At 40.6% G+C, this 26,316-nt stretch overlaps 3 protein-coding genes across 5 annotated transcripts in view; all 3 read left to right on the plus strand.

Annotated features, from left to right (window-relative positions):
• RP9 (RP9 pre-mRNA splicing factor) overlaps window positions 1-23,349 on the plus strand; it is a 150,542-nt gene extending 127,193 nt beyond the window's left edge. Inside the window, exons 7-8 of one of the 2 annotated variants that reach the window (XR_009053229.1) lie at window positions 22,546-22,607; window positions 23,289-23,349. The gene's annotated coding sequence lies outside the window, so the exon portion shown is untranslated. Of the gene's footprint in view, window positions 1-10,668; window positions 10,700-11,831; window positions 11,852-22,545; window positions 22,608-23,288 lie in introns of those variants that run through there. The other variant, XR_009053230.1, reaches the window with a different exon arrangement.
• LOC130851588 (retinitis pigmentosa 9 protein-like) lies at window positions 1,581-23,690 on the plus strand. Of its 2 annotated transcripts, XM_057732113.1 has the most exons (6): window positions 1,590-2,072; window positions 10,669-10,699; window positions 11,832-11,961; window positions 19,702-19,793; window positions 22,546-22,607; window positions 23,289-23,690. In XM_057732113.1, the coding sequence occupies exons 1-6, from the start codon at window positions 1,921-1,923 to the stop codon at window positions 23,485-23,487; spliced, it is 666 nt and encodes a 221-aa protein (XP_057588096.1). In that variant the 5' UTR covers window positions 1,590-1,920; the 3' UTR covers window positions 23,488-23,690. The 2 variants fall into 2 exon arrangements, with proteins under 2 accessions (XP_057588097.1, XP_057588096.1); XM_057732114.1 differs by lacking the exons at window positions 10,669-10,699; window positions 19,702-19,793 and having other exon boundaries at window positions 1,581-2,072.
• KBTBD2 (kelch repeat and BTB domain containing 2) overlaps window positions 23,584-26,316 on the plus strand; it is a 46,268-nt gene continuing 43,535 nt past the window's right edge. Inside the window, exon 1 of the mRNA XM_057732101.1 lies at window positions 23,584-23,624. The gene's annotated coding sequence lies outside the window, so the exon portion shown is untranslated. The remainder of the gene's footprint in view (window positions 23,625-26,316) is intronic.

A 26,316-nucleotide genomic window follows, 5' to 3' on the forward strand; every position in this document is an offset into this window, starting at 1 on the left:
CTCCCTCCCTTGGCACCAGAGGGAAGTTCAAACCCCACAAAGCCTTGGCCTGTGTGTGTGGACATTCACCCAGGTTCTACCTCCTAAACACTATAAACCCAGGGTCACTTGCCTTCCCTTTCCTAGCTATTTTTGAACTGTCTTAGGTGCCTGACCTGCTCTCCCAGAAAGTCTCAATATGTTAGTAATAAATTTCTCCCTACCCTCGTGGTACATATGCGGTATCATCAGTCTTGACAGCAAATCAGTTTGGGGTCGAGGAAGGTCTGTGGAGGACCACACCTTGCATAACACCCAAGAAACTTCTCAGTCTGGTGCCGAGACGTAAAGAACCCAGGCTCACGTAAACAGGTGGATATAAGCAGCAAAAGAATTTTGACCGCTTTATAAGCTCTAATCATCAAAGAGAGATGTCTAGATGCAGTAGCCCAGGATGTGGTACGAGGTGAGGCTGTCAGACATCTGTTATTTTTCCCTGCCAGCATGGCTCTTCTCTTCCTCCTCCTCCTTCCCCCTCCTCTTCCTCCTTCTGCTCCTCCTCCTCCTCCTTCTCTTTTCCTCTGTTAACAGCACCTGGATTTTACTTTGAGGATTTTACACGCGGCTTGGATAAAGATGACCCACTCCTGGGATTTAGGATGGACATGTAACATAGGCTTGAGCAGTCAGTGTTTGCATCTCCTTGACTACAGTGATTCTTGCCATGACAACTACATGACTCTTGCTAAGCCAATGAGTATAATACATGGAATTCTTATTGGAACTGAGAAAGAGAAACTTTCTTCCAGGTGGGGCTGCTAATTTGTTGGCCATCTTTGCAGCCACAATGGGAGAAACTACAAAGAGTGAAGCAATACAAAGGAAAGTGAAGCTGAGAGAGAAATTCCTAACTATAACATTTCAGCACCTAGATCCAGCCATTCCTGAAGTTTCACCCCATGACATTTCACATATGTAAACCAATAAATTCGTTGTTTTTTTTAAAGAATAGTTTGATTTGGATTTTGGTCCATTGTTGTTTTCAAAAGAATTTTGACTAATACTTGCTAAAATGGGATTATCAACCCCTGGGTCATCTTGCTGAGAGATCAAATCACTTTCTTAGGCAAATTGACTTTGAATTGACTTTTTTCAATTGCAAGTGAGAAAAGTCCAACACAATTGCTTTCTGCATATAAGTATATACTAAAGTTTTCAGATTATTTGCTTGCATGCTATAAGGTCACTGGTTGTGGTTAGATAATGTTTGTTGTCTTTTCTTTCTTTTTCCTTCTTCCATCTTCTTTCCTCTTTTCTTTTACTTTAGGAGCATAACTTGGCCTGCAACTAAGCCTCCCCAGGAGGGGAGGAACAATTCTGGTCCAGCTTGGTTGATGTGAGCCACTTAAGATGTATCTGTGGCTTGCACCAAGGAGTTGTCTCACTAGGTGTGGGGGTGTGGTTAGGCAGCGGGGTCTGACCTGACATCCCTTTTTTTTTTAATCGAGTCTCAGGGCCTCTTCACGTCATCTCTCCCCATTTGTTGTTTGGGCTGCCTCTTAGCATGGTGGCTTCAATGCAACTGAACAGCTTACATCCCTGAAGGCTTCAGGAGGGAATACTTCCGAAGAACCAAGAGAAAGCTCAGGCTCCCTCCACAACATCCTCGGCGCGGGGGCTCCTGGCCGCCGCCAGGGGGCGGGCTCCGGCCTCCCGCCCCGGCCGACCCAGCAGCAGGGTCCTGGCGCTCGGAGCGCGGACTTGCGGCTGCGCCGCGGGCAGGCAGCTCGGTCGGCCGGTTGGGAGGCGGGAGACCGGCGGCCTCGGCGGGGACACGCGGCTCGGCCGGCCAGCGGCGGCGGCGCCGGTAGGGGGCGCTGCGTGGCCGGGCGGACGCGGCGCGGAGGAAGTGCGGTCTTCGCGGCCACGCGCGGGGCCGCGATGTCGTCCCGGCCCGGGCGCGATGGCGCGGGGGCCGGGGACGCGCGGCGGCCGCGGGAGGCCCTGGAGCAAGAGCTGCAGCGGCGCCGGGAGCAGAAGCGGCGGCGCCACGACGCGCAGCAGCTGCAGCAGCTCAAGCACCTGGAGTCCTTGTGAGTCCGTCACGCCCGCCCCCGACTAATGCGAGGAATGGGGTCGCAGCCCGGGGTCACGCGGCGGGGTCCGCCCGGGGCTGGAGGCCTGGGAGCGGGCGGGGGGGGCCCCTCGGCCCCCAGCGGGCCGGGCGCGGGTGTGGACGCGGGGCGGCGGGACACCGGCCTCCCAGCCACGGGCGGAAGGGGGAGACAAGGCCCCACCCCCAGGCCCGGCCCGGGCGCGCGCGCGGCGGCGGCGGCGGCGGGCGCTTTCCCGCAGGAAGCGGCGGTTTGATGCGCGGCGGGGGCGGGGGCGGGGGCGGGGTGGGGCTGCGGCGCTGCGGGGCTGACGGGCGCGCGGTCAGGATCCGGGCACCGAACACAGGGGACGTGCGGCTGAGCGCTCTGGTCCCTCCCCGTGTCTCAGTTCAGGCGGCTCACTGTGAACGGGATAGAATCCCCGTTCTTTTCGTCTTGTGCTGTTACTTAGGGACGGGAAAGCCCAGTCCCGCGACGTCAGCGCGGTGAGGAAGGGAGGAGTGCGCGCGGGGCGAGGGCCTGGTCCCTGACGATTCGGGAGGAGCTGGCCGCAGAAGAGAGCGCAGACTCGTTCCCTCTAGATCTCGGGATTTCTTTTTAACCAGGATTAAGGGTGGAAGCTACAGAGAGGCCAGTCCCAGCTCAACAGGAAGAAGAATTAGGACCAGAGCCCTATGTTCTTGCTGGGCAGCGTGGCCTGACGTAGGAGGCACTGTGCTCCCCCAGCTACCCAGGGTTGGGGAAGAGTCTGGATAACCAGAGAGAAGGGTGGGTTGTAAAGATTTAAACATCGGGTGGGAAGTTGGGTTAGTGACCCTTTCGGTTCTTTTCCGTGTTTCTGTCGTTCTGTAATCAGCTTTAGAAGTCTGTTTAAAAAAAGAAAAAAAAACATTTATTTATTTAGGCTGTGCGGGGTCTTAGTTGCGGCATGCGGGCTTCTTAGTTGTGGCATGCATGCAGGATCTAGTTCCCCAAACAGGGATCGAAACCGGGTTTCCTGCATTGGGATGGCAGAGTCTTACCCACTGGATCACCAGGGAAGTCCTGAGAAGTCTGATTTTTCTAAGTTTGGTGTTCACTGAGTTACCTGAATTATTTCCGTTTCAGGCACTTCTCATTACCTGCCTTCTCATGATTGTTGAGACAGTCATGTAAGGAAAGGCCGTCAAAGGGTTAATCCTTCTCATTAACCTTCTGGGAGCTTTGACACGACATGCATGCTTCTTTGGAGGCTCACCTGCTCTTTTCCGTGTGGCTGTTGAGCTGAATTTCACCTCAGTGGACAGTGGTTTGGATACAGTTGCTACATTGCTGGCATCCACGGTCCTGGCCCATTCAAGGCACTCTGGGCTCAGGCAGGGCTTAGCCCACAACGGTCCTCAGTATCTTTAACTGTAGGATGCCAGGTGGTGGTTGATACTATATGTTTATTTTGTAACTCACAGAGCTTTTTCACAGACAAAAGAAAGATAACATTTTATAGATGAGAAGATGGAGGCTCAGTGGCTAAGCCATTGTCCTGATTAGCCAACAAAATTAGAGAATTCAGGTGTCAGATTCTCAGACCAGTGGAATTTTTTTCCAGTTTCACAGGTTTAAAACTAGCTAGGCTATGGACATGCTTGCTTTTCTAGTTGAGAGTTTTGTTTGATTTTAACTAAGTTTAATTCATACCAGAGTAATACTTGTATCAATGTATAGCTTAAAAACAAGTAGTTACGAAAAATGCTACAAAAAATAGTGGTGGGCTGCCCAACTCCTCATTCACCCCCATAGTTTCCTGAACAACCCTCTACCCCCTTCCTTTGTAACAAGGCCAAAGCTTCTGCGTACAAAGTCTTAGTTTTTACTTCTTGGATTTAACTGCACATTTCTAAATTATATGTTTATCCTGTTGACTCAGCAATTTTAGACATCTGTTAACTTTTTGTCATAGTAGATAAAGATTGAGTTCTCTTACTCACCCTTCTTGTTTCCATCCTAACAATATAGCTCCATTGTAATAACTTTTCTAATCAATGTTAATAACATTGTTCTAACTATGTTTTTAGGGTTTCCTTTGGGGTGTTTGGTTTTGGTTTGTTTTTTTTTTTTTTGGCTATGCCACGTGGCTTATGGGATTTTAGTTCCCTCCACAGGCAGAGGGAGAGTCCTAACCACTGGACCACCAGGGATTTCCCACGTTGTTATAACTATGCAGTGTTGTTTACTTTTAAGCTGGTGTTTTATGATTTTTTTTTTCTTTCTAGTACAACTATTATCTTTGTCTTTTTTGTTTGTTTTTCCTTTTTTTAAACTTACAACTGTTATCTTTTGAATAATAATGAGCCCCAATTTTTCATTTGCTTCCTTTTCTATTATCAACTATTTTTTCCCCAAAGGCTTCAAAAGCTGAAAGTACTTTCCCCACATGTTCCTACATATCAGATCATTAATCACTTTATTTTTTACTTAGAATCTTCCATCTGTTATCCTCCAGTAATCATTCGTTACTTTCTAGACCTGGAGTGCAACAAGCATCCTGGGACTTCCTTCACCTATCTCCTGTCTTGATTTCCATTCCTGGATTGCATCTGTTCCTCTGTCTTTACTCCCATATTTTGCTGAAGCACATTCTGTAACTTCCCATGAAAGTGTACTTTGGAAGTAAATTTTTTGACAACTTGCTTATCTGAAAATGTCTTTATTTTGTCCTCAAACTTAATAATTTGGTAAGATGTAGAATTCTGGGTCAAAAATTTTCACTCGATTTTGAGGGTGGCATACCTAGTTTGCAGAATTGCTAAGGAGTCTGATGGCACTCTGATTCCCTTTCTTTTATAAGCTACTGCTCAACCTTACCCTACTCTTAACGCTTTGGAAGCTTTAAGAAACTTCCCTTTATTGTTACCATTCTGAAGTTTTATGATGATGTGGGGTTTTTTTTCAACAGAGGTTTTTGTTTTGTTTTGTTTTGTTTGGCATTTCATGGGTACATTAAATAAATATGTTGATTTGTGTTTTAATTTCTTTTCCTCCTTTTTCTTTCTGTTGGATTTCTGTTGATCCTGTAATTATCTTTTCTATCCAACTGTCTTTCCCTTTGACTTTTCAATCTATTTTACAGAAGATTTATCTTCCATTTCTTCTACTGCACATATTTTAAAAAATCTGGTATATTTCTCAATTCAAGAGCTTTTTCTCATTCTGAGAATTCTTTTTCCATAGCATCCTTTCTTGTTTCTTCTTTGAGGATACTCATATTAATTAATTTTCTTTTTTTGTGTCTTTCTTTGTTTTCTTCTGCTCCCTCCATTGCCTCTGTGTTTGCCTTTTTTCTTTTTTTAAGATTGATTTATTTATTTGCTGTGTGGGTCTTAATCGCTCTGCGTGGGCTTTCTTTAGTTGTGGAGAGTGGGGGCTGCTCTGTTGCGGTGCGCAGGCTTCACATTGCCGTGGCTTCCTTTGTTGCAGAGCACGGGCTCTAGGCTTGAGGGCTTCAGTAGTTGCAGCATGCCAGCTCAGTAGTTGTGGCTCGAGGGCTCTAGAGTGCAGGCTCAGTAGTTGTTGCACACAGGCTTAGTTGCTCCACGGCATGTGGGATCTTCCTGGACCAGGGATCAAACCCGTGTTCCCAGCATCAATGAGGGGATTCTTAATCACGTGCCACCAGGGAAGTCCCTGCCTTTTCTTTTGATCTGCTTTGCATTTAGAATTTTTTCCCCCTGATATCTGGATATCTGGGTGTCTATTCATATTTAAGAGTGAGGCACTCTAGCACCCCTTGACAAGCATCTGTGTATGAGAGAGCGAGAAAGTGCTTGTTCATTGACTGTGTATCTTCACTGTAGGGGGATCAGGCTGTGGGCTACCTTTTTTTTTTTGGCACACGAGCTTAGTTGCTCTACGGCATGTGGGATCTTCCTGGAGCTGGGATCGAACCCGTGACCTCTGCATTGGCAGGTTGACCACTGCACCACCTAGGAAGCCCTACCTTTTTTATTGAGAGACTCTCAAGTGTCAGTAGGTGGAGATTTTATTTTAAGGCTCTTCAGTTTCTCCAGAGAAGACCCTTTAGTCAAGGGATCTACGTCTGTCTGCCAGTGTTCTGGGTGAGACGGGAGGGAGAGGGCCAAGTGTCCCGAGTTCAGACAGAGACTTTCTTTCAACACTTATTTTCATCCCGTGCTCACTGTCGTCCCTATCCTCAGTTATGCTCAGGTGGCACTCAGTCTGCAGCCTCCTTAATGGGTTGGGCAGGCAGTTTCCTGGATGTAGGGAAGGAGGATAAAACTGGTGGCTTCAGCCACTCCATGTCTACATTCCCGAACCCCATCTTCTGAAGACTGTAACTTCCTACACATACAGAAATCAGTTATTTCTTCCTTCCGTTTCCCCAGATTTGTTGAAATCTTTCTCTGATGTTGTCTCTGCTCAGGGTTTCTTTGTGGTTTTTTACTTTTATTTTTATTTATTTTTTACTGTCATTAAAAAAGGAAAATAGATAAAGCCTGTTATTCAGTCTGCCATGTTAAATGGCAAGCCCCACAGTTTTTTTTATAAATTGAATTGAAATCCTTTCATCTCTGGTGTGCCCTCTTCAATCTCCACTGGCCATTTTCTTACACTTTACCTGCTTCTCTCTTTGCCCATACCTGCCAAGCCCCCAGAGGCATCTGAGTCTTCCACCCGTGCTCCAACCCATGTTCCAAGTCTGTCACTCAAGTACTCCTGGGCCACCAGGCATAACAGGATGGACGCTCTGAGTATATGCGTCAGTTTTCCCTCTGCTTTCCAGGCCCGTGGGGGCCAGTTGCAGGAACAGTTGTTCAGAATGGAGTATGCTTACATGAAGGACCTTTCTGAAAGAAACCCACCCCAGTACTCAGAATCACAAAGAGTAATTTGAAATACTTGGCTAAAGTATTTGGCCCCATACACAATTGGGAAGAAATTCCCTCTTACATTAATTTAGTCTTCTTACTACACAGAATAAAATTATTATTACAATCTAAATGACTTAACAGTAGACTTCTTAGATGGTACAGAATAATGGGCCTCCACGAACTTTTTTAAATGTTAAGAATTAATTACAGGGGCTTCCCTGGTGGCGCAGTGCTTAAGAATCCACCTGCCAATGCAGGGGACACGGGTTCGAGCCGTGAGCCAGGAAGATCCCACATGCCATGGAGCAACTACGCCTGTGCGCCACAACTACTGAGCCCATGTACCGCAACTACTGAAGCCTATGCGCTGCAACAAGAGAAGGCACCACAAAGAGAAGCCTACTCACTGCAACGAAGAGTAGCCCCGACTTGTGCCAACTACAGAAGGCCCACATGCAGCAACAAAGACCCAATGCAGCCAATAAATAAATAAATATTAAAAAACAAAACAAAAAACCTATACTGTAAAAAAATTAACTACAAAAATAAATGTGGACTTCTGGATTGACATGGCATAAAAGCTAAACTTCACATAAACATACTACCATTTCCAAATCTGTTATACTTAGTAATTAAGAATTATTTTAAACTTTGAGAACTGTCTTTTTTTAATATGTTAATAAATTGTTTAGCCCTAGGAAAAACCATCAGCCACTTCCTTTAAACTTATGAAAACAGTTGTAAATTGGACTTTTTAGGGAATGCCATTGCTAATAATAGATTTTAAAATATGTAGTCCCCTCACACTCCTTTTCATTTTGGCATCAGCAGTTACATATTTTTCAGTAATTTGGATTTCAATGTGATTGGTCATATGTTGTTTTTAATATAACTCTTTAGGCTCAAAGGATATATTATTGGATTAGTGGATTTATAGGTTGTACTGCCAGTCTCCCTTTGGTCTCTATGCATAGGCATAGCACTAATGTTTCTAATGTATGGCTGCAGATGAACTGTTATCATCTCCCCAATTTATGCAGATTTCTGTTGTTCTTGCTAAGTTATGGCTATGTCATGCCACTGCTTTGTGTTAGAAAATATTTTAGGCATTTACTTTGGAAAAGCACTGTACCATACCTAAGAAGCTGAATCTGTTCATGCCTGGTTGTTTACTGTGTGGTCTTCAAGGGGCAGATCCTTCTCTGTCTGCTTTGAAAAGCTCTGGATTAGCAACTTGTGGCATTTGTCATTTATCATCTGACAGGTTTTCTTCCACATCTGACAGGTTTTCTTCCACCTCTGTTGAGTCCGGATCTTGGCTTTGTGATGCTAGTGCTCCAGTCTTGAGGGGCCTCATGAGGCTGCTGAGAACATCAACTTGCCTTCAGCAGAAGGGGTAGATGGCTTCACATGTGTGCTGTGAAATATTTACCTGTGAGGAAATTGAGGCTCTGAAGGGTTGAGTCACTTGCCCAAACTAGTACACAGCAGTGAGAATGAATCAGAACTCAAGCCAGAAGTTTTTACCTCCAAAGCCCATGAGGTTTCCTCTCTGCCTCGATTTACCTCTACAGGATTCACATTCACACAGATTTAGAACTGGAAAATACTCCTGCTGTTGTGTGAGGTCCCCTACTCCAAGAAAAAACATCTTTTCTGAGGACAGTTATAAAGAGTTATATTGTCACTTCTGAGAGGAGTTTTTTTTGTTTTTTTTTTTTATTTCATTTTATTTCACTTCACTTCATTTCATTATTTCATTTCATTTGTAACTAGGAACATATGCCCTTAGTTTTGCCTTCTGATACCTAGCACCATGCCTGGCACAGTAGCTGTTGACTACAAAGAGTAAGTTTTTATGTTGAACCTTCAGTATTACCTGAAGGTCAGGTTTAGTTTTGCCTGTTGTGCTTGCTCCTTTTTTGTAGGAGGAAAATGTCAAAGTTGGTTAGGAGTAGAACAGGGATTTTATTCCTGAAAGCATTACAGAAATAACATTGACTTTTAAAACATAATGTTAGCCTGTATATTTTTATAGCAGATATGAACTCCTAAAAGCATGTCTGGGGCCCCATTTTTCTTTCTTAGTCCCAGTTACCTTCAGTTTTCTTTCAGAAATATATTAACCTGGGCTTACACCAACATAGCTGAAACGAAGGTATCACTAATTTTGCAGGTGAATACATGTGCACGTAAATGCAAATAGAATGAATAATAAAGATCTCTCCCATTTATATGATCCTTCGTTCCCTTCCTTAGAGGCAAGCCAATTTTTTAGGCGTCCTTCCAGAGATAGTCTATATGTATAATAAAGGGTGTGTATATGGCCATATATCCACTCTTTTTCCCAGACACACAAATAGAAGCATACCAAGTATACTGTTTTGCTCCCCACTCCCCACCCCCTTTTTTTTAAATTTTAACTGATGGATATTGTCCCATATTGATATGTAATTCACTTTTTTAACTTTTTTTTTTCCTGGTCATAAAGTAATACATTTTCATTATAGAAAACTTGGAAAATTAGCCATCCTGGCTCTCACCATCTGGGTGCAGCAATGGTGAAGCTCCCATGTTTCCAAGTTTCTGGAGTCAAGAGACAGTTTTCAACCAGGTATTCCTTACAGCGGCATTGAACAGACCTGGGATGTTCCATTGTCCTGTTTCTTTTTTTTCATTCTTATTTCTGTTTTTAGTCCCTTAGGCATTCACAGTTAAACCCAAACACCCACACTGTGTGTTTAATAGTCAGTGAACATGAGCATTTGGTGCTGCTTTTCTAGAAAGCATCTGGAAGCCTTTTCTGGCATTTCCAGCAGTGATGAAAAGTGGAAATGAGTTGGGAGCACAGGCATGATTTGTATCCTCAGGACCCTGAGGTCTGAGAGTTCTGTTGGTGGAAGGGAAAATAGGTTTGCACACAATCAGTCATCTGCTTCCCTAGCAGTAGTTCTTCACTGAGTGCTGCCTGTGGTCCAGGCACCCAGCAGGAGTCCTGCATCCCCGAGTCCTGAGAGGTCAGTAGGGGCATAGAGGGCCGTCAGAGAGCTGAGGAGCAGATGGCAGCCCGGCAGCCCCCTCTGAGGACAGGACAGGCCTGCAGGGAGGATCTTGAATCCAGAGCTGGCAGGGTGGGGAGTGAGAGGGGGAGCCTCCGGAACAGATCACCCCCACCTCCTTCCCCTACAACAGGCCCTTCCCTCTGGCTTTGCTCCTCTGGCGCTCCTCCCAGCGCAGCCCCCATCCTTAGATTCCTTAGAACAGATCACTCGCTACCCGCTGCCCCCATCCCGCCCCCATGAGCCTCTCCGTGTTATGGAAGTTGAAAGTTTTGGTAGGTGAATCACCCACAGCTGTAATGACAGACTGGAACCATAATTAGCTCAAGGCTTTCTTACCTCCCAGTTCCCTGCAATCTCTTGCTTTCCCTTATGTCAAAAGTAAAATCATGGTGCCATGACACCAAGTTATTATTGCAGAGAATTGAAGTTCTGCATCCCAGTAGGGTGTGGTATAGCATCAGTTTATTTATATGGGACTTCTGACTGCTGGGCATATTTTATTAACTGTTTTAATTATAACATAGTTTTATGTTTTTACTAAAAAAAGAAAAAAGTCTTTTTATTTTGGCCTGCAGTTGCTTTTTGCTGATTGAACTGGGTTATGTTCCTGTGAACATGGTTGATGACCGGTGTTTTTTTCCTTTCTAGTTATGAGAAGCCTCCTCCTGGGCTTATCAAGGTCAGTGTGAAGTTTGTACTTTGGGTTTTTCTCTGAGACAGATTTGACTCAGTGCTCAGACTCAGTCACTTGTTATGAGAAACAGCTGCATAGGTTTAAACCTCCTTTTATGATAGTTCTGTTTCTTCCCTGAAGATGGCAGTCGGTTCATGCACTTTGGGCTTTGTCACAGCCTGTGCTTTTGCAGAAATTTAATCAGCCTTGTGTCTGTCCCCGAAGAAACCACTGCAGGCCCCTGAGTGTTCCTCAGCACTCGCTCCCCTTCTTTCTGTCTCACTTGTGACTGCATCTTCTCAGAGCTCTCCTGCCCCATGTTCCTTCTCTGACCCTCTGGGTGCTGGTTTCTTGAACGTTATCAGCTCAGAGAACAGTGGGCTCTGAGGAGACGTGAAGCTCGTTGAGTCCAGCCCCGCCTGGTGCAGGAGTCCCTCCTCCAGCGCCCTGGCCACAGTGTCAGTGTCTTTCTGCAGGAGCGAGACTTAGAGGGCTTAAGGCCAAAGTAACCTTTTCTGTTTGGTAACTTTCAACTTAAAAAAGAGATTTTTAGAAAACATTTTTCCATTATAAATTTAATATTCATGGAAACTTGAAAAAAAAAAAAACACCATAAGGTAAAAACAAACCAGCACCTTCATTATATAGTGCAGTTATTTGGAGGTGAAAATACATCTCACAAATCCGGCATGTTTGAGATTATAAAACATGACAGTGGCTTTCAAGGTATAATAATCTACTTTAACATATTGTTTTTATTATTCCAGGAAACCTCACTTGTTTAATTACATATTCTGCTGCTTTCCACAAAGCTTTTAAGTTAGCAGAAAACTTTTTGTGATCTTAGACTCTGATTTTTGTGATTTAGAATCATAATTTGGAGCTCCCAGATCATTCCTATGTAAACACTAGTACCTTTTCTCTAAGAACAACTACTTTGTTTTCGTGGTGTAGCTAGCTCTTCTAGTATAGTTACTTCCATTTTTTCTGTCCGTTATAATTTGTCTTGCTAGCTCTTCAGAGGGTAACTTATGATGACATTGGGATCTCCAGCCCATGGGAAAGCCAGGCTCAAACAGGTGGGAGAGAGTTCCGGTGCTTTTTTGCCACATAGCTTACACACTGTTTCCTTTTTCAGGAAGATGAGACTAAGCCAGAAGACTGTATACCAGATGTCCCAGGCAATGAACACGCCAGGGAATTTCTGGCCCACGCACCAACCAAAGGACTTTGGATGCCACTGGGGAAAGAAGTCAAAGTCATGCAGTGTGAGTGTGGAAGGGTTTCAAGTCACACCCTCAATACACGCAAGTCATAGGCCACTGTTTACAAACAAGTTCGCTTCTTTCAATTGGTTCTCACCACCGTGCTGTTCAAGTCAGGGCATGATCTCTATCCTGTAGATGAGGAAGCTGCCTCGCCTGTGTTAGTAAGTGTTCTGGGGTAAGAGGCGGAGCAGTGCTTTGACTCCAGGGCTTCTGGCTGCAAGGGTAGTAGTCTTACACAGGGCCGTAGCTGCCTGCAGAGCATACCCTTCAGTCATATTCCTGTAATAGAAAGGGTATTCCATGTAGAAATGCCATGGGGGACGAAGGATGCATTGGAAGGCGGTCCCTTGGGTCTTGCCTCAGTCAGTCATCCTCATCAGTGGTGTTGAGGTTTTATCCAGGTAACCTGAGAGGAGCTATGGGCCACAGAGGGTGGGTTTGGAACAGGTAGAGCTCTGTGTGCACACCCTCCACCTCACCTTCATCCAGCATAAGATGGCGTTTGAAGAAGGGGTCCTCTGCCTTTAAAGACATTTGTTTTTACACAGATTCTTCATGCACATGGTTAAAATAGCAGTTCGCAGTCTCTTTGCCTCCATTCACACATCATCTTTTTCCAGTACCTAGGTTACAGCAGTTACCCTTATTCGGGTGGCAGGGAATACATGAGGGCATGCTTTTTAGAAGTCCGGGATTGGGGGTCCATCTTGGAGGCTGGCAACCACAGCCATTCTTGCTCATCATTGGGAGATAAGTTGATTGAAAGCTCTAAGTGTGTGAGTGGGGCTTGCTGAGTTTCACTGGAGGGTGATCTTTCCAGTCCAGTCAGTTGGGAACTTGTGAGGTCAGTACGAAAAAGTTTTTCTTCTTGGGATGGGTTATGTTTTCCTAGAGAAGAGGGCTCCTCCATGGAGGGTGAAGGCCAAGCTGCTAGTGTTGTGGGATCTGATTGGAGCAAGAAGGCTGGGAAATTTTGCCATCTGCTTTTTTTTTTTTAATAAATTTATTTATTTATTCATTTATTGGTTGCATTGGGTCTTCGATGCTGCACACGGGCTTTCTCTAGTTGCGGAGAGCAGGGCTACTCTTCATTGTGGCTTTCTCTAATTGTGGAGAGCAGGGGCTTCTCTTTATTGCAGTGCGTGGGCTCCTCATTGTGGTGGCTTCTCTTGTTGTGGAGCACGGGCTTTAGGCACGTGGGCTTCCATAGTTGCAGCACATGGGCTCAATAGTTGTGGCTCACGGGCTCTAGAGCTCAGGCTCAACAGTTGTGGCGCACAGGCTTAGTTGCTCCACGGCATGTGGGATCTTTCTGGAGCAGGCATTGAACCCGTGTCCCCTGCATTGGCAGGTGGATTCTTAACCACTGGGCCACCTAGGAAGTGCCACCATCTGTTTTTTATTTGTTCATGTAATCTTTTTTTAAGCTCTTTATTGGAATATAATTGCTTTACACTCTTGTACCAGCTTATGAGGTACACCAAAGTGAATCAGCTGTATTTATACACACATCCCCAAATCCCCTCCCTCTCGCGACTCCCCCCCACCCTCCCTGTCCGGGCCCTCTAAGGCATCAGCCATCATCGAGTTGATCTCCCTTTGTTATACAGCAACTTCCCACTAGCTATCTATTTTACAGTTGGTAGTATATATATGTCTATGCTACTCTTCATGTAATCTTTTATATTTACTGTGGCATCTTGCCTTCACATGTATCTGGTGTCCTTTTGCCAGAGATCCTATGCTTTATCTTTTTCAGACAATAAACTTTCTTCTACCAGGGCTAGTAAGAGTTGCCCTTGGACTTTTAATCAATCCTCCTTATTTCAGCTCCTCCTTTACCTTTATTTTCAGAGGTATCTGGTGCTCAGAGCTCAATTTAGAGCTCAATTCCTGAGCTCTTTGGAGGTTCTGCAAATAGAAATTGAGTTGATTCTCAGTTCTCCCCTCTGGTGCCTTCGAGTTCAATTTTCTGGTGTCTGCTCTTCATTTAGTATTTTTTTTCCAGACCTTTTATTGAGATATAATTGACATAAAATTAACTGCATGTATTTAAAGTATACAATTTGATATTTTTTTCTTATTAGTAATGTATATATGGCAATGCCTGTCTCCCAATTCATCCCACCTCAGTTGCCTCTACTATTACTCTATCTGCATTGTGATAGCCAACATTTTTTTTGCATTTGACTCTTTTGGCTTTTTCCCTGTCCTTTTGGGTTTGTGGCCTTTTGAAAAATGCTTTATTGAAGTTTTATATATATATATATAAAACTGCAATAAAAAAATATATTATGAAGTTCACCCATTTTAAGCATACAATACAGTGATTTTTTTTAGTAACTACTGAGTATGTGCAACCATTGCCAGAAATAAGTTTTAGAAAATTTTATCTCCTCATTAAGATTCCTCATGACTATTTCCAGTTAATCCCCATTTCCAGCCCCAGACAGCCATTAATCTATTGTCTTTATCAATGTGGCTTTTTTGGATATATCATATATAAATACATTCATACAATTTGTAGTCTCCTTTTTTTTCTTTTTTTTTTGGCTGTGTTGGGTCTTGGTTGCTGTGCAGTGTGAGGGCTTCTCATTGCGATAGCCTCTCATTGCAGCACATGGGCTCAGTAGTTGCAGCATGCAGGCTCAGTAGTTGTAGCACACAGGCTTAGTTGTAGGATCTTCCTGGGCCAGGGATCAAACCTGTGTCCCATGCATTGGCAGGCAGATTCTTAACCACTGCATCACCAGGGAAGCCCCTGTTTGTTTTCAATTAATTCCCTTTTTTCCCTTTTGCATGAGTTTCATCTTTTTTTTTAATTGAGGTATAACTGACACAATGTTATATTAGTTTCAGGTATACAACATAATGATTTGACATTTGTATATATTGTGAAATGATCACTACAATAAATCTAGTTAACATCTGTCACCATACATAGTTACCAAGTTTTTCAAGATCTTCTCTCTTAGCAACTTTCAGATATGCAGTATAGTATGAACTATAATCACCATGCTGTACATTACATCTCCATGACTTAATGTTATAACTGGAATTTTGTACCTTTTGACCCTCTTCACCCATTTCATCCACCCCCATATCCACCCCTGCCTCTAGCAACAACCAATCTATGAGCTTGATTTTTTTTTTAGATTTCACATGTAAGTGTATTATAAGTGTGATGGTTTCTTTCTTTTTGAATAATATTTTTGAGGTTCATCGGTGGCATAGCACATGCCAGTAATGCCAGTAGTTCATTATTATTTCCTCCTTCTGCTTGCCTTTGGTTTGGGTCACTTTGTTTTCTACAATTTTTTAATTGTACCTTATTGATTTGAGATCTTCATTCTTTTCTAATATAGGCATTTAAAGCTATACATTTCCCTCTAAGCACTGCTTTATCTGCATCTCATATGTTTAATTTTTGTTCAAATCAAAATACTTTTTAATTTTTCTTGAAATTTCTTCTTTGACCCATGGATTGTTTAGAAATGTGTTGTTTAATTTCTACATATTTGTAGATTCCCCAAGTTTCCTACTATTGTTGCTTTCTAATTTGTCTTCTTTGTGGTTGGAGAACATACTTTGTATGCTTTGAATCCTTTTAAATGTATTAATTATTGTTTTATAGCCTAGCATGTGCTCCATTCTGGATAATGTTCCATGTGGTCCTGAAAAGAATGTGTATTCTGCTCTTTCGGGGTGACTGAATGTTCTATAGATATCTGTGAGGTCTAGTTAGTTTAGAGTATTGCTTCAGTCTTCTATGTCATTGTTGATATTCTCTCTGTTTTATCTATTGTGGAATATTGAAGTCTCTAATTATTATTGTTGCATTATCTAGTTTTCCCTTCAGTTTTGTCAATTATTGCTTCATCTATTTGGGACTCTGCTGTTAGGTGCATATATATTTATAAGTGTTATATTTTCTTGATAGATTGACCCTTATATCATTATAAAATGTCATTTTTTGTCTCTTGTAACAATTTTTGCCTTAGAGCCTGTTTTCTCTGATATTAGTATAGCCACTCCAGCTCTCTTTCAATTAGATTTTTGAATTGAACCTTAGAGTAGTGATTTGAGATCTTTGTCCTTTTCTAATATTGGCATTCAAAGCTATAAATTTCCTGTAAGCACTGCTTTATTTGTATCTCTTTTCATCCTCTTACTTTCAATTTAATTTTGTTTTTGAATCTAAAGTTTGTGTGTTATACTTGGAAAACATTTTTTATCCATTCTGCCAATATCTGACTTTTGATTTTTGTTCAGATTAATACTAATATAATTTCAATAGAGTACAGAAACTTTGTTCCTATATAGCTCCATTCTCTCCCCCTCCTTTGTGGTAATATTGTCATACAAATTACATTTTTATATATTATAAGCCAATCATCACTATTTTATAATTGTTTATGTAGTTGTTTTAAAATGAGATAGGAGAATAAAAGAATTACCAAAAAAGTATTGATAGTGTCTTTTATAATTACCTATGTAGTTACCTTTACTGGTGCTCTGTATTTCCTGTGGATTTGAGTAACTGCCTAGTATGCTTTCATCATTTCAGCTTTGTTATTTTCTGTAGGGCAAGTCCATTAGCAATAAATTTTCAGATTTTATCTGAGCAATCTTAAGTTCCCCTTTATTTCTAAAGGATAATTTTGCTGGCTATAGAATTCTTGCTTGATAGTCATTCTTTCAGCACTTTGAATATGTTATTCTACTGCCTTCTGGTCTCCATGGTTTGTGAAAAGAAGTCATCTGATAATCTTATTGAGGATTGCGTATATGTAATGAGTTGTTTTTCTTTCATTGCTTTTAAAAATTTCTTGTTATCTTTGGCTTTTTAACAGTTTACCTATAATGGATCTCTTTGAATTCATCCTACTTGGAGTTCATTGAGCTTCGTGGATTTGTAGAAAGGAAGTTTTTGGCCATTATTTCTTAAAACATTCCACACTCTCTAGCACTCCTTTCTTTCTGAGATTCTCTTTATATATATGCTGTGAAACTTGACCATATCCCACAGGTCTCTGAGTCTCTGGCCAGTTTTCTTCATTATTTTTTCTTTCTGTTCCTCAGACTGGATTATCTGTTATTACCTATCTTCAGGTTTGCTTATTCTTTGTTCTGCCATCTTAAATCTGTTGTTAAGACCTTCCAGTTAATTTTTCAGTTTGATTATTGTGCTTTTCAACTGCAGAATTTATTTTTTATTAATTTTTATAATTTTTGTCTTTTTATTATAATCTCTATTTGCTAAGATGTCACTTTCAAACTTTTCTTCAATTCTTTAGATGTAATTTCTTTTAGTTCTTCGAACTTATTTATGACAGCTGATTTAAAGTCTTTGTTTAGGAAGTCCAATATCTGGACTTGCTGTTGCTTTGTGTGTTTTGCAATTTTTTGGTGAAAACTGCACATTTTAGATAATATAAGGTGGCCTGGAAAATCAAATTCTCCCTTCTACTCAGGTTTTGTTATTGTTCCTTTCTTTATTTTTAGTGACTTTCCTGCAGTAATTCTGTAAGTCTGTGTTCCCTGTAGTGTATTGCCACTGAAGTCTCTCCTACATTAGCTTAGAGGTCAGCTAATAATATGACAGAGATTTCCTTAAATGCATTGATCTGAGAAGCCTTCTACTTTTTGCCAAGAGGTTATATGTGTGTGCTAAGACAAGCCTCAAATGCTCATGTGGTTTGGTTTACATGTCTGTCTTAGCCTTCAGTGACTTCTTGGACAGATCTTAATGGTGAGCCAGAAGTGAGAAAATAAGGCCTTCTCAGCCCTTTTCTATGCATTCACATAGCCTTACACATGTGTATAGATTTGTAGTTTCCCAGGATTATGTTAGAATTTTTGAGAGCCCTCTATGGACATCTCGTTCCCCAGATCTTCCGTTTAAACTTTTGGTTGGACTCTTGTTTACCCATTGATATCACTGCCGTTATGAGCTGTGATGTTAAACAATTGCAGGTGATTATTTTTGACAAATATCCTGGGGATAGGACTTTTTCTGTAGAACAAACTACATGACTAGTCATATAGCAACAATACCCTGCCAGTGTGGCTCTGTGTTCAGAGGTTAGGGCTTTTTGAGGTGCTGAAAGTCCAGTCTTCCCTCTTCAGAGGGTATGACACTGCTGCTTCTCACAGCAGTCTTGGTTGCAGAGCTGCTTGTTTTTAAGACTGTTGTGGAAGTAGGGAAGAGGGTTGGGAGTAAGCCCAATTAAAATGCCAGAAATCCTGCTATTCTCACCAAGGCTCACTAGGTTTTCTTTCAATAATGCTCTTTAATTAATGCTCTTTAGATTAAGCCTTTGGTTAATTTTCAAGTTTTCAAATAAGTTGATTTGGAAAAATTTGCAACTATTTCCAGTGCTTTTATGGAGGAAGAGATTTATGGAGGTTGTTACTTGGGGCTTCTTGAGATACTTCCTGGATTATTCCTTTTGAAAAGAATTCTCTTCATTGTCATTTTTATGGAGTCTCAGGAAGGGAGTGAAAGTAGATGAATGTGTTTAGTCTGTCATCTTTAGCCAGAAGTCTATGGCTTTTTTTTTAAATTTGAAAACCACTGCTCTGTTTGATGAGGTGATTAGTTGCATTTCACTTAGTATTTTATAGTTATTTGTATTGACTTGGAAAATAAAAGTTTGGGGTTGGGACCAGATCCAGTTTTATCAAGAAGTAAATGAAGCTTAAGTTTCAGTGTCCCTCACTTGTGCCTTTCAAAGACCTGTAGGGACCACAGTGATGTGTTGATTAGGGCATATATTTTGTAAAATTTGCAAAGGCAAGATTTTTTTTCCTAAAGAGCCCTGTCCACCCCCACCCCACCAAATAATCTAAGCTCAGGCACCACAAAATTTGGATTCATTCCAAAGATATACATATACACATGCATACTTTCATTGGTTTTATTGATTGTAATATTATCTAGAACAATGGTTCTCAAACTTTAATGTGTCTACAAATCACCAGTAAATCTTTTGAAGTTCAGGTATGTGTCAGTATTTCTGGGATAGGCCTAATACTCTTCATTTCTAACAATCTCCCATGTGTTGTTGATTTTGCTTGTCCATGGACCACATTTTGATTAGTAAGGATCACCTTTCCTCTCAAGGTAAGAGAGTTTTGAACACAAAGAAAGATATTGGTTTGAAGAAGTATTATCCTTCTTTCCTGAATTTAAATGTTGTCAGAGATAAAGACAGGGACAGCTCAGAGACAATCAACAGAGAACCCCCAAACTTCATTATTTTTCAGTGGTTTCCTGAGATCCAGCTCTCAAAATTATGTTCCCATATACAGCCATTTTGTTTTTCACTTTCAATACATTATTCAATAAATTACATGAGAAATTCAACACTTTATTATAAAATAGGCTTTGTGTTAGATGATTTTGTCCAACTGTACGCTAATGTAGGTGTTCTAAGTGCATTTAAGGTAGGCTAGGCTAAACTGTGATATTCAGTAGGTTAGGTGTATTTAGTGCATTTTCGACTTATGATATTTTCAACTTACAATGGGTTTATTGGATGTAACCCCATCATAAGTCTAGGAAGATCTGTAGTTTCCGTTTGTTTTTTAGGATCTATGGTTCATTCATTGATTGCATTTGCTTTTAGAACTGGATTTTAATGAAGAAAAACTTTAATATGATCTACTGATTCTTTGTCTTCATTAAAGGAAACTGTGTTGTCTTACAGAAATATTTCCTCTTTTCTTTGTTTTCAGGTTGGCGCTGTAAACGGTATGGTCACCGAACGGGCGACAAAGAATGCCCCTTTTTTATCAAAGGCAACCAAAAGTTAGAACAGTTCAGAGTAGTAAGTATAGCCCCACCATGTCAATTTACATTTATCAGAGATAGTGAATATCAGTGAAATAGGCAGTAATCAGTGAACTGCAAATTCACACAAAATACATTCCCAGAAGCTGTTGGGCCAAAGTATCTGGTGTTGGCTACATTTGTGTTAAACTATAGGCACACCTCGGAGATATTGCAAGTTCGGTTTTCGTAATATCTAGAACCACATAAAGCGAATATCACAATATAGTGAATCACACAAATTTTTTTATTTCCAAATACATATAAAAGTCATGTTTACACTATACTGTAGTCTGTTAAGTATGCAATAGCATTCTGTCTAAAAAAAACAAAGTACCTAACTTAATTTAAAAATACTTTCTTGCTAAAAAATGCTAACCATCATCTGAGCCTTTAGAGAGTTGTAGTACTAACATCAAAGATCACTGATCACAGATCGCCCTAAGAAATGTAATAATAATGAAAAAGTTTGCAGTGTTGTGAGAATTACCAAAATGTGACACAGTGACATGGAGTGAGCAAATACTGTTGGAAAAATGATGCTGATAGACTTACTCAGCACAGAGTTGCCACAAAATTTCAGTTTGTAAAAAAGTGAAATATCTGCCAAGTGTAATAAAGTGAAGTGCAGTAAAACGAGGTATGCCTATACCTTTTTGTGACAGATTAGTTTTCTTAACAAAAAACTTATTAAAGTGTTATTTGCTTATACCTTGGGAATGGTGATTCTTTTTCTGAAGCAGACATTGTTATTTATTCAATCACTTTTTTCAACTTACTGTATAAAAAAATCATGTTTAATAACTAAAATCAGGGTTTTAGTTTTCCAGACTTTACCTAAAGATTATATGTCTTTAAACTATAAGTTATGGGGAGATTGAGATTGCCATATATACATTACTGATTAAAAAAAAAATCAAATTGTATACTTTAAGTATATGCAGTTTATTGTATGTCAATTATATCTCAATAAATGTTCTTAAAAAAATATATAGTGTGGCCATACTACCACAAATACAACTACAAATACAAAAAAAAACAAAACAAAACTATAAGCTAGAAGTGTATATGTAAATTATATATGCTCTTTACGTGACAGTAAAATAAATCTATCATTTCCTCACTTTATTTTAACAGAGTCACTTCCCAGGGTGTAAATTCACGATTCGGTAACTGCTTCTGTCAAGTGAAATATGTAGCTGTCTGCATATACTAAAGTTATTAACATCTATCAAGCTGGAGTCAACAGACATTCTCCAGTTTTTAAGACATTTAAGATGTTTTTTCATTTTAATAATCTGAAATAACTTATTTTGGATCATTCATTCCACTTCTAGGTGGAATAACAATTTTTACAGATACTATAGAACACAGTTTGTTGATAAATCTCAAAAACTTTAAATATACTCCTTCACCATGAGAAAAGTGGGATCTTAGTTCCCCAACCAGGAATTGAACCCATACCCCCTGCAGTGGAAGCCTGGAGTCTTAACTAGTGGATCACTAGGGAAGGCCCTAAATATACTCATTTTGACTCAGAAATCCCACTTCCAAGAATTTACCTTAAGGATATAAGAGAACATTTATATATACACAACTGTTTATGTATGTATAAGGATTTATTTGATTAGAAAAATGGAAACTAAAGAAAAACAGGAAACAATAGTCCAACATATCAACATAAATTACTGTAACAAATTACTGAGCCATTAGGAGTTATGTTTTAGAAGAATGTGTAATATCATGGGAAAATGTTCATGAAAACATAAGTGAAAAGTAATGGAGTTTTATATATATATAGTATGATTATAATTTTTCATAAATTATGAATAATGATTTAAAAAGACCAGGAAATTCCCAGGTGGTCCAGTGGTTAGGACTCAGTGCTTTCACTGCTGTGGGTGCAGGTTCAGTCCCTGGTTGGGGAATTAAGATCCCACAAGCTCCATGATGTGGCCAAAAAAAAAAAAGAAAAAGAAAAAGAAAAAGAGAGACGGAATGTTAATATTACTGTTATCCCTGGGTAGTGAAGTAGTAGATTTTTTTAAAACTTAATTTTCTGATAATATCTAAAATTTCTGTAATAAACATTTATTCTTTTTTAAAATGAGATAATTCACATACCATAACATTTCCTGTACATGTGTTCTTATTTTTAAGTAGTTCATTTAAAATTATCTATACCTCCAGTATACTTCCAGACTTTGTTTGGGATACTTATATATTTTTGTGTACCTATAAATGTTTCATTCTTATATATAATTTTATAATTCACTTGTTTCTCTTAATACTATTTCTTGGTCATGCATCCACATAGAACAAAGAGAGCTGCCTCAAAATTTCTTCCTTGAATAGTTTTTCATGATTCTGCCATGGTTTATTTCTTTATAAAGGATATTTAAATTATATCAGTATTTTTCTTTTTTGTTTGTTTGTTTTGTTTTTTTCTTTTTTTGATCATGCTGCATGGCTTGTGGGATCCTAGTTCCCTGACCAGGGATTGAACCCGGGGCCTCTGCAGTGAAAGGACGGAGTTCGAACCACTGGGGAGTTCCCTCCTGTGTTTTTCTAAGTGGAAAATTATTTTCACAGCTTCAGTGAGTTTGCCATGCTGGTGACCCTTAGGAAGGATTAGAACATTTGAACAACCAACTGGAAAAGAATACCTGGCTTTTAGTAACATAGGGATTTAATGTTTAACTAACGATGCATGAAGCCTAACCCAACGTTAACCTTTTCTCACTCTTAAGGCACATGAAGATCCCATGTATGACATCATACGAGAGAATAAAAGACATGAAAAGGATGTAAGGTGAGGTTGTCCTGATGATAACAATATCCTCTTAAAGTCTGAAATTATATAAAGTTAGAACAACCATTCCAATATTGGAGAAATGGTTTAATAAATATGGTATTTTAATTGTGAAATGTTTGGAGAGCAGGAGTAACCCCTGAGAAGGCCAGTATGTAGGGAATGAGCAGGACAGCCTGTACTCCTTGGGTTAACTTAAAGCAGTGGGCTTGGCGCAGCCCACTCATGTCACTGATAATTGATGTTACCCACATTGTGGTATCTAGTTCTACTATATGATTGAGTCTCTTTCATATGTTTACTTTATCTTCTCCAATGTCTTTAAGGATCTGAGCTATTGTTAAAAATTATTCTTGGACATGAATAAAGATAGGGTGAAAAAACAAGATGTTTGGTTTTTGTTTTGTTTTTTTTTTTCAAATTGGTGATATTGAATTGTAATTGTTGAGGAGGAAGATGACCTAGTATGAACTTTAGAATACAAAATGGCTTGTACATTGGTTATAGTCATGTAAAATAGGTATGGATATAGACAATAATAGGGAAAACATCCCAAAATAAAAATAGGTAGTCTTTAATGAGGTGATGATTTGTGACATCACTACTGTTCTTACATTTTTATCTAAAGAAGTTTTTTAAATTATGTTGAATATGGTTCTTTGGTCAATCTTATGTGTTTAGGATACAACAGTTAAAACAGTTACTGGAGGATTCAACATCAGATGAAGATGGGAGCAGCTCCAGTTCCTCAGAATGTAAAGAGAAACACAAGAAAAAAAAGAAGAAAGAAAAGCATAAGAAAAAGAAGAAAGAAAAGAAAAAGAAGAAAAAACGAAAGCATAAGTCTTCCAAGTCAAATGAAAGTTCAGACTCAGAATGACAAGAGCTTGACTTGTTGAACATTGTCTTCTCAAAATCAAACACTGTGGCCAAAGATCAGAAGAATGTGGAGGAATGTGAAATCGGAGAGGAATAGGAGAGAGAGACACCAAGAGAGGAGGAGGTTTGGTGTCACAGGTGCAAATTCTGACCTACCTTCCAGTAAAGATGTGACCCTCAGGAGAGTGAGTTGTATCTTGCCAGGTGCTTGCTCTGGACAGAGGCTGATATCAGGCTGGAAAGTTTTTCTCATTGTCCTCCTCCCTGCTGATCATTGTGGGTCCTGATTCCTTAGAAATGCTTCTGGAAGGGGGGCCAGACTAAGGGAATCTCTGGGGAAGCTCCTCCAGGTGCTGCCGCAGCTTCCACCTTCTATGGTGGGGCTACTTAATGCCCATAGATTTCAGGCTTGACTTATAAAAGCTGATTATTTTATTTGTTTAAAAAATACTCATTTATTTTGAATCATAATACTATACTTACACAATCCAAATTTAAAAGGTATATAAGGGGGATTCCCTGGTTGTCCAATGGTTAGGAGTCTGCACTTCCACCTGCCGTGCCCCAGGTTCAGTCCCTGGTCGGGGAATTAAGATCCTGCAAGCCACGTGGTGCAGTCAAAAAAAAAATTATAAAAGGTATATAAGGTTTAATCATGAAAAACTTTTCTCTCCTCCAGCTACTCAGTTCCCTTTCCCAATGGCTATCAATTTTACCAGTCTCTTGTGAAGTCATCCAGAAATATTTTGTGCATCACAAGCAAATGTTTTTTCTCTTTTTTAACACAAATGCTAGCATACCATACACATTTGTCTGCACTGTTTTTGTTTTTCATTTTTCAAATCAGCAGTGTAAAGCATGTTGGTCTTTGCTGCACATAGAAGTCTTGAGTTCATAAATCACTGTCATGTTTGGTTGAGTTTTTTAGGGGGAAGGGCTATCCTATAATAACAATGAACAATCATGTCTTTTACTTCCTTACCACTTATTGCCATTGTCCCATGATTATTATTATTCCCAGAATAATTAATTCAGAAAAATTATTTAGGAATTACTGTACTGGGTCAGCTACCCTCATCCCAAAATATATCCTCATCCTGTTGGCTAAGCACAGCCTACACGAGAGCTTCTGTCTCTGACTGCTGCAGCTGAGGCAGCTCAGCAGGTTGGGACGGTGCCTGCAGCTAGGAGAGGGCGTCTGTTCTTGCTGAGCCAAAGGAGACAGATCTTGCTCATGAGCAAGTGTGCTTTCAGAGCAAGTGTCCTTTCCTCTCCATCAGGGTCTCTTGCTGCTTTCATCACTCAGGGTCCCAGGAACTCACTGTTCCCGCTCCCGAGCCTTTTTTCCTAGGGGTTGGATTCCTCCCTCTTTAAAGAATAACTGATGCGGTCAGGCTGACTCTTTCCATACTCTCCTCAGTAACTGCTCCTAGTCTTGGCCTTGAAAAGTTTATCTCAATGACACAATTTGCTGAAATGGCCCAGGACTTGTTCTTCCTGAAAACCCTAAGGCCAGTTAATTCAAGCAATGCCTTACACTTATTCTTGGCATTTCTAGCTCAGCATGCAGCAGAAAATTCTCCTTCCAGGAATTTTCTTTCTCCTGCTGGCATCCCATTCGTGATAAACATTCTATTACAATATGGAAGAACAATATCAATGATTCTCAAGCTTATGGGGTATCAAAATCACATGGAGTGCTTGTTGAAACAGATTCTGGTGCCCTACTCCTAGTTTCAGAATCTCTGATTTTCTAATTCTGGAATGGACTGGGGAATTTGCATTTCTAACAAGTTCCCAAATGATGCTGATGCTGTTGGTTTTGGGGACCAGATTTGAAGAACCACTGATCTAAATGTTTAACGTCATACTAAAGCCTTTCTCCACTTTCTGCTTTAACTAGAATCTCTCCATTCACTGAAGCCCCTGCAAGTTAATTCCCATCCCTTCTCCCTCACTCCAGGTTTCTCTGTCTTTTATTTCTGGCCTACATTCTGTGGTCCATCAGTTAAGCCTGTTATCTCCCTTGACCTGTGGGGGTTTTTTGCCCAGCTTACCCAAAAGAACCTCAAACCAAACTCTTCCTCTGCTGCTCTAATTCCCAGACTGCTGAGCCCATAAAGCTGATCAAATTTCTTCATCCTAAAACCTCTCCCCGCAAACTCAGTCCTCTCTACTCCTATTAAGGAAGTCAAAAGAAGCAGCCCTCCCTTTACCAACGTATCTTATCAGCCTGTCATGGTTGTGGTAGGCACAACTGTAAAACCAGTCCCCAAGGTTTCCTGCCCAAACCTGTAGAACTGTTACTTCAAGGGATTTTACCCCGATGATTAGATTATGTTACAAGACAGTTTAGCCTTTTCAAAGGGTGACTATTTAGGTGATCAGAACACATGAAAATTTTAAAACCTGAGGTGTTTTTTTTCTGGCAGGTAGCAAAGTATCCAACACTGCACTGGTTCCCACAGAGATTTCTGCACCAGTAAGTTTTGACTCTGCATCTGCCCATCTCTCCAATTTCTGGGTCAGCGGTGTGCTCTGTGACCACAATTTTCTGACAGATTTAAGATTTGATGATTAGTTTGTTTAGCTTTTTACTTGTTAGGACAGAGTGAAGACTTCTAATCTTTTTACATGCCAGGCCAGAAAGAAGCTGATGGTTATTGTTTTAAGCCACTACATTGTGGTAATTAGTGCCTGCCCACATGTCTGGAAGATTCTTGAGGGCAGAGACCATCTTGTTTTGTGTTGTAGTCTCAGCTTCTAACAACACGCCACACATAGTGTTGTTAGTGGGAATTTATTAAAAGCATGGTTACGTTTTCCAGTT

Source organism: Hippopotamus amphibius, chromosome 4, assembly GCF_030028045.1.
Source record: "Hippopotamus amphibius kiboko isolate mHipAmp2 chromosome 4, mHipAmp2.hap2, whole genome shotgun sequence".
Classification (NCBI taxonomy): Eukaryota; Metazoa; Chordata; class Mammalia; order Artiodactyla; family Hippopotamidae; genus Hippopotamus; species Hippopotamus amphibius.

Bases quoted from the DNA above. Each gene is read 5' to 3' on its own strand.
- LOC130851588 (XM_057732113.1), top strand. From the start codon at position 1,921: ATGTCGTCCCGGCCCGGGCGCGATGGCGCGGGGGCCGGGGACGCGCGG. The intron at 10,700-11,831 runs GTCAGTGTGAAG...TTCCTTTTTCAG, and splicing joins CTCCTCCTGGGCTTATCAAG to GAAGATGAGACTAAGCCAGA. The intron at 11,962-19,701 runs GTGAGTGTGGAA...CTTTGTTTTCAG, and splicing joins AGAAGTCAAAGTCATGCAGT to GTTGGCGCTGTAAACGGTAT.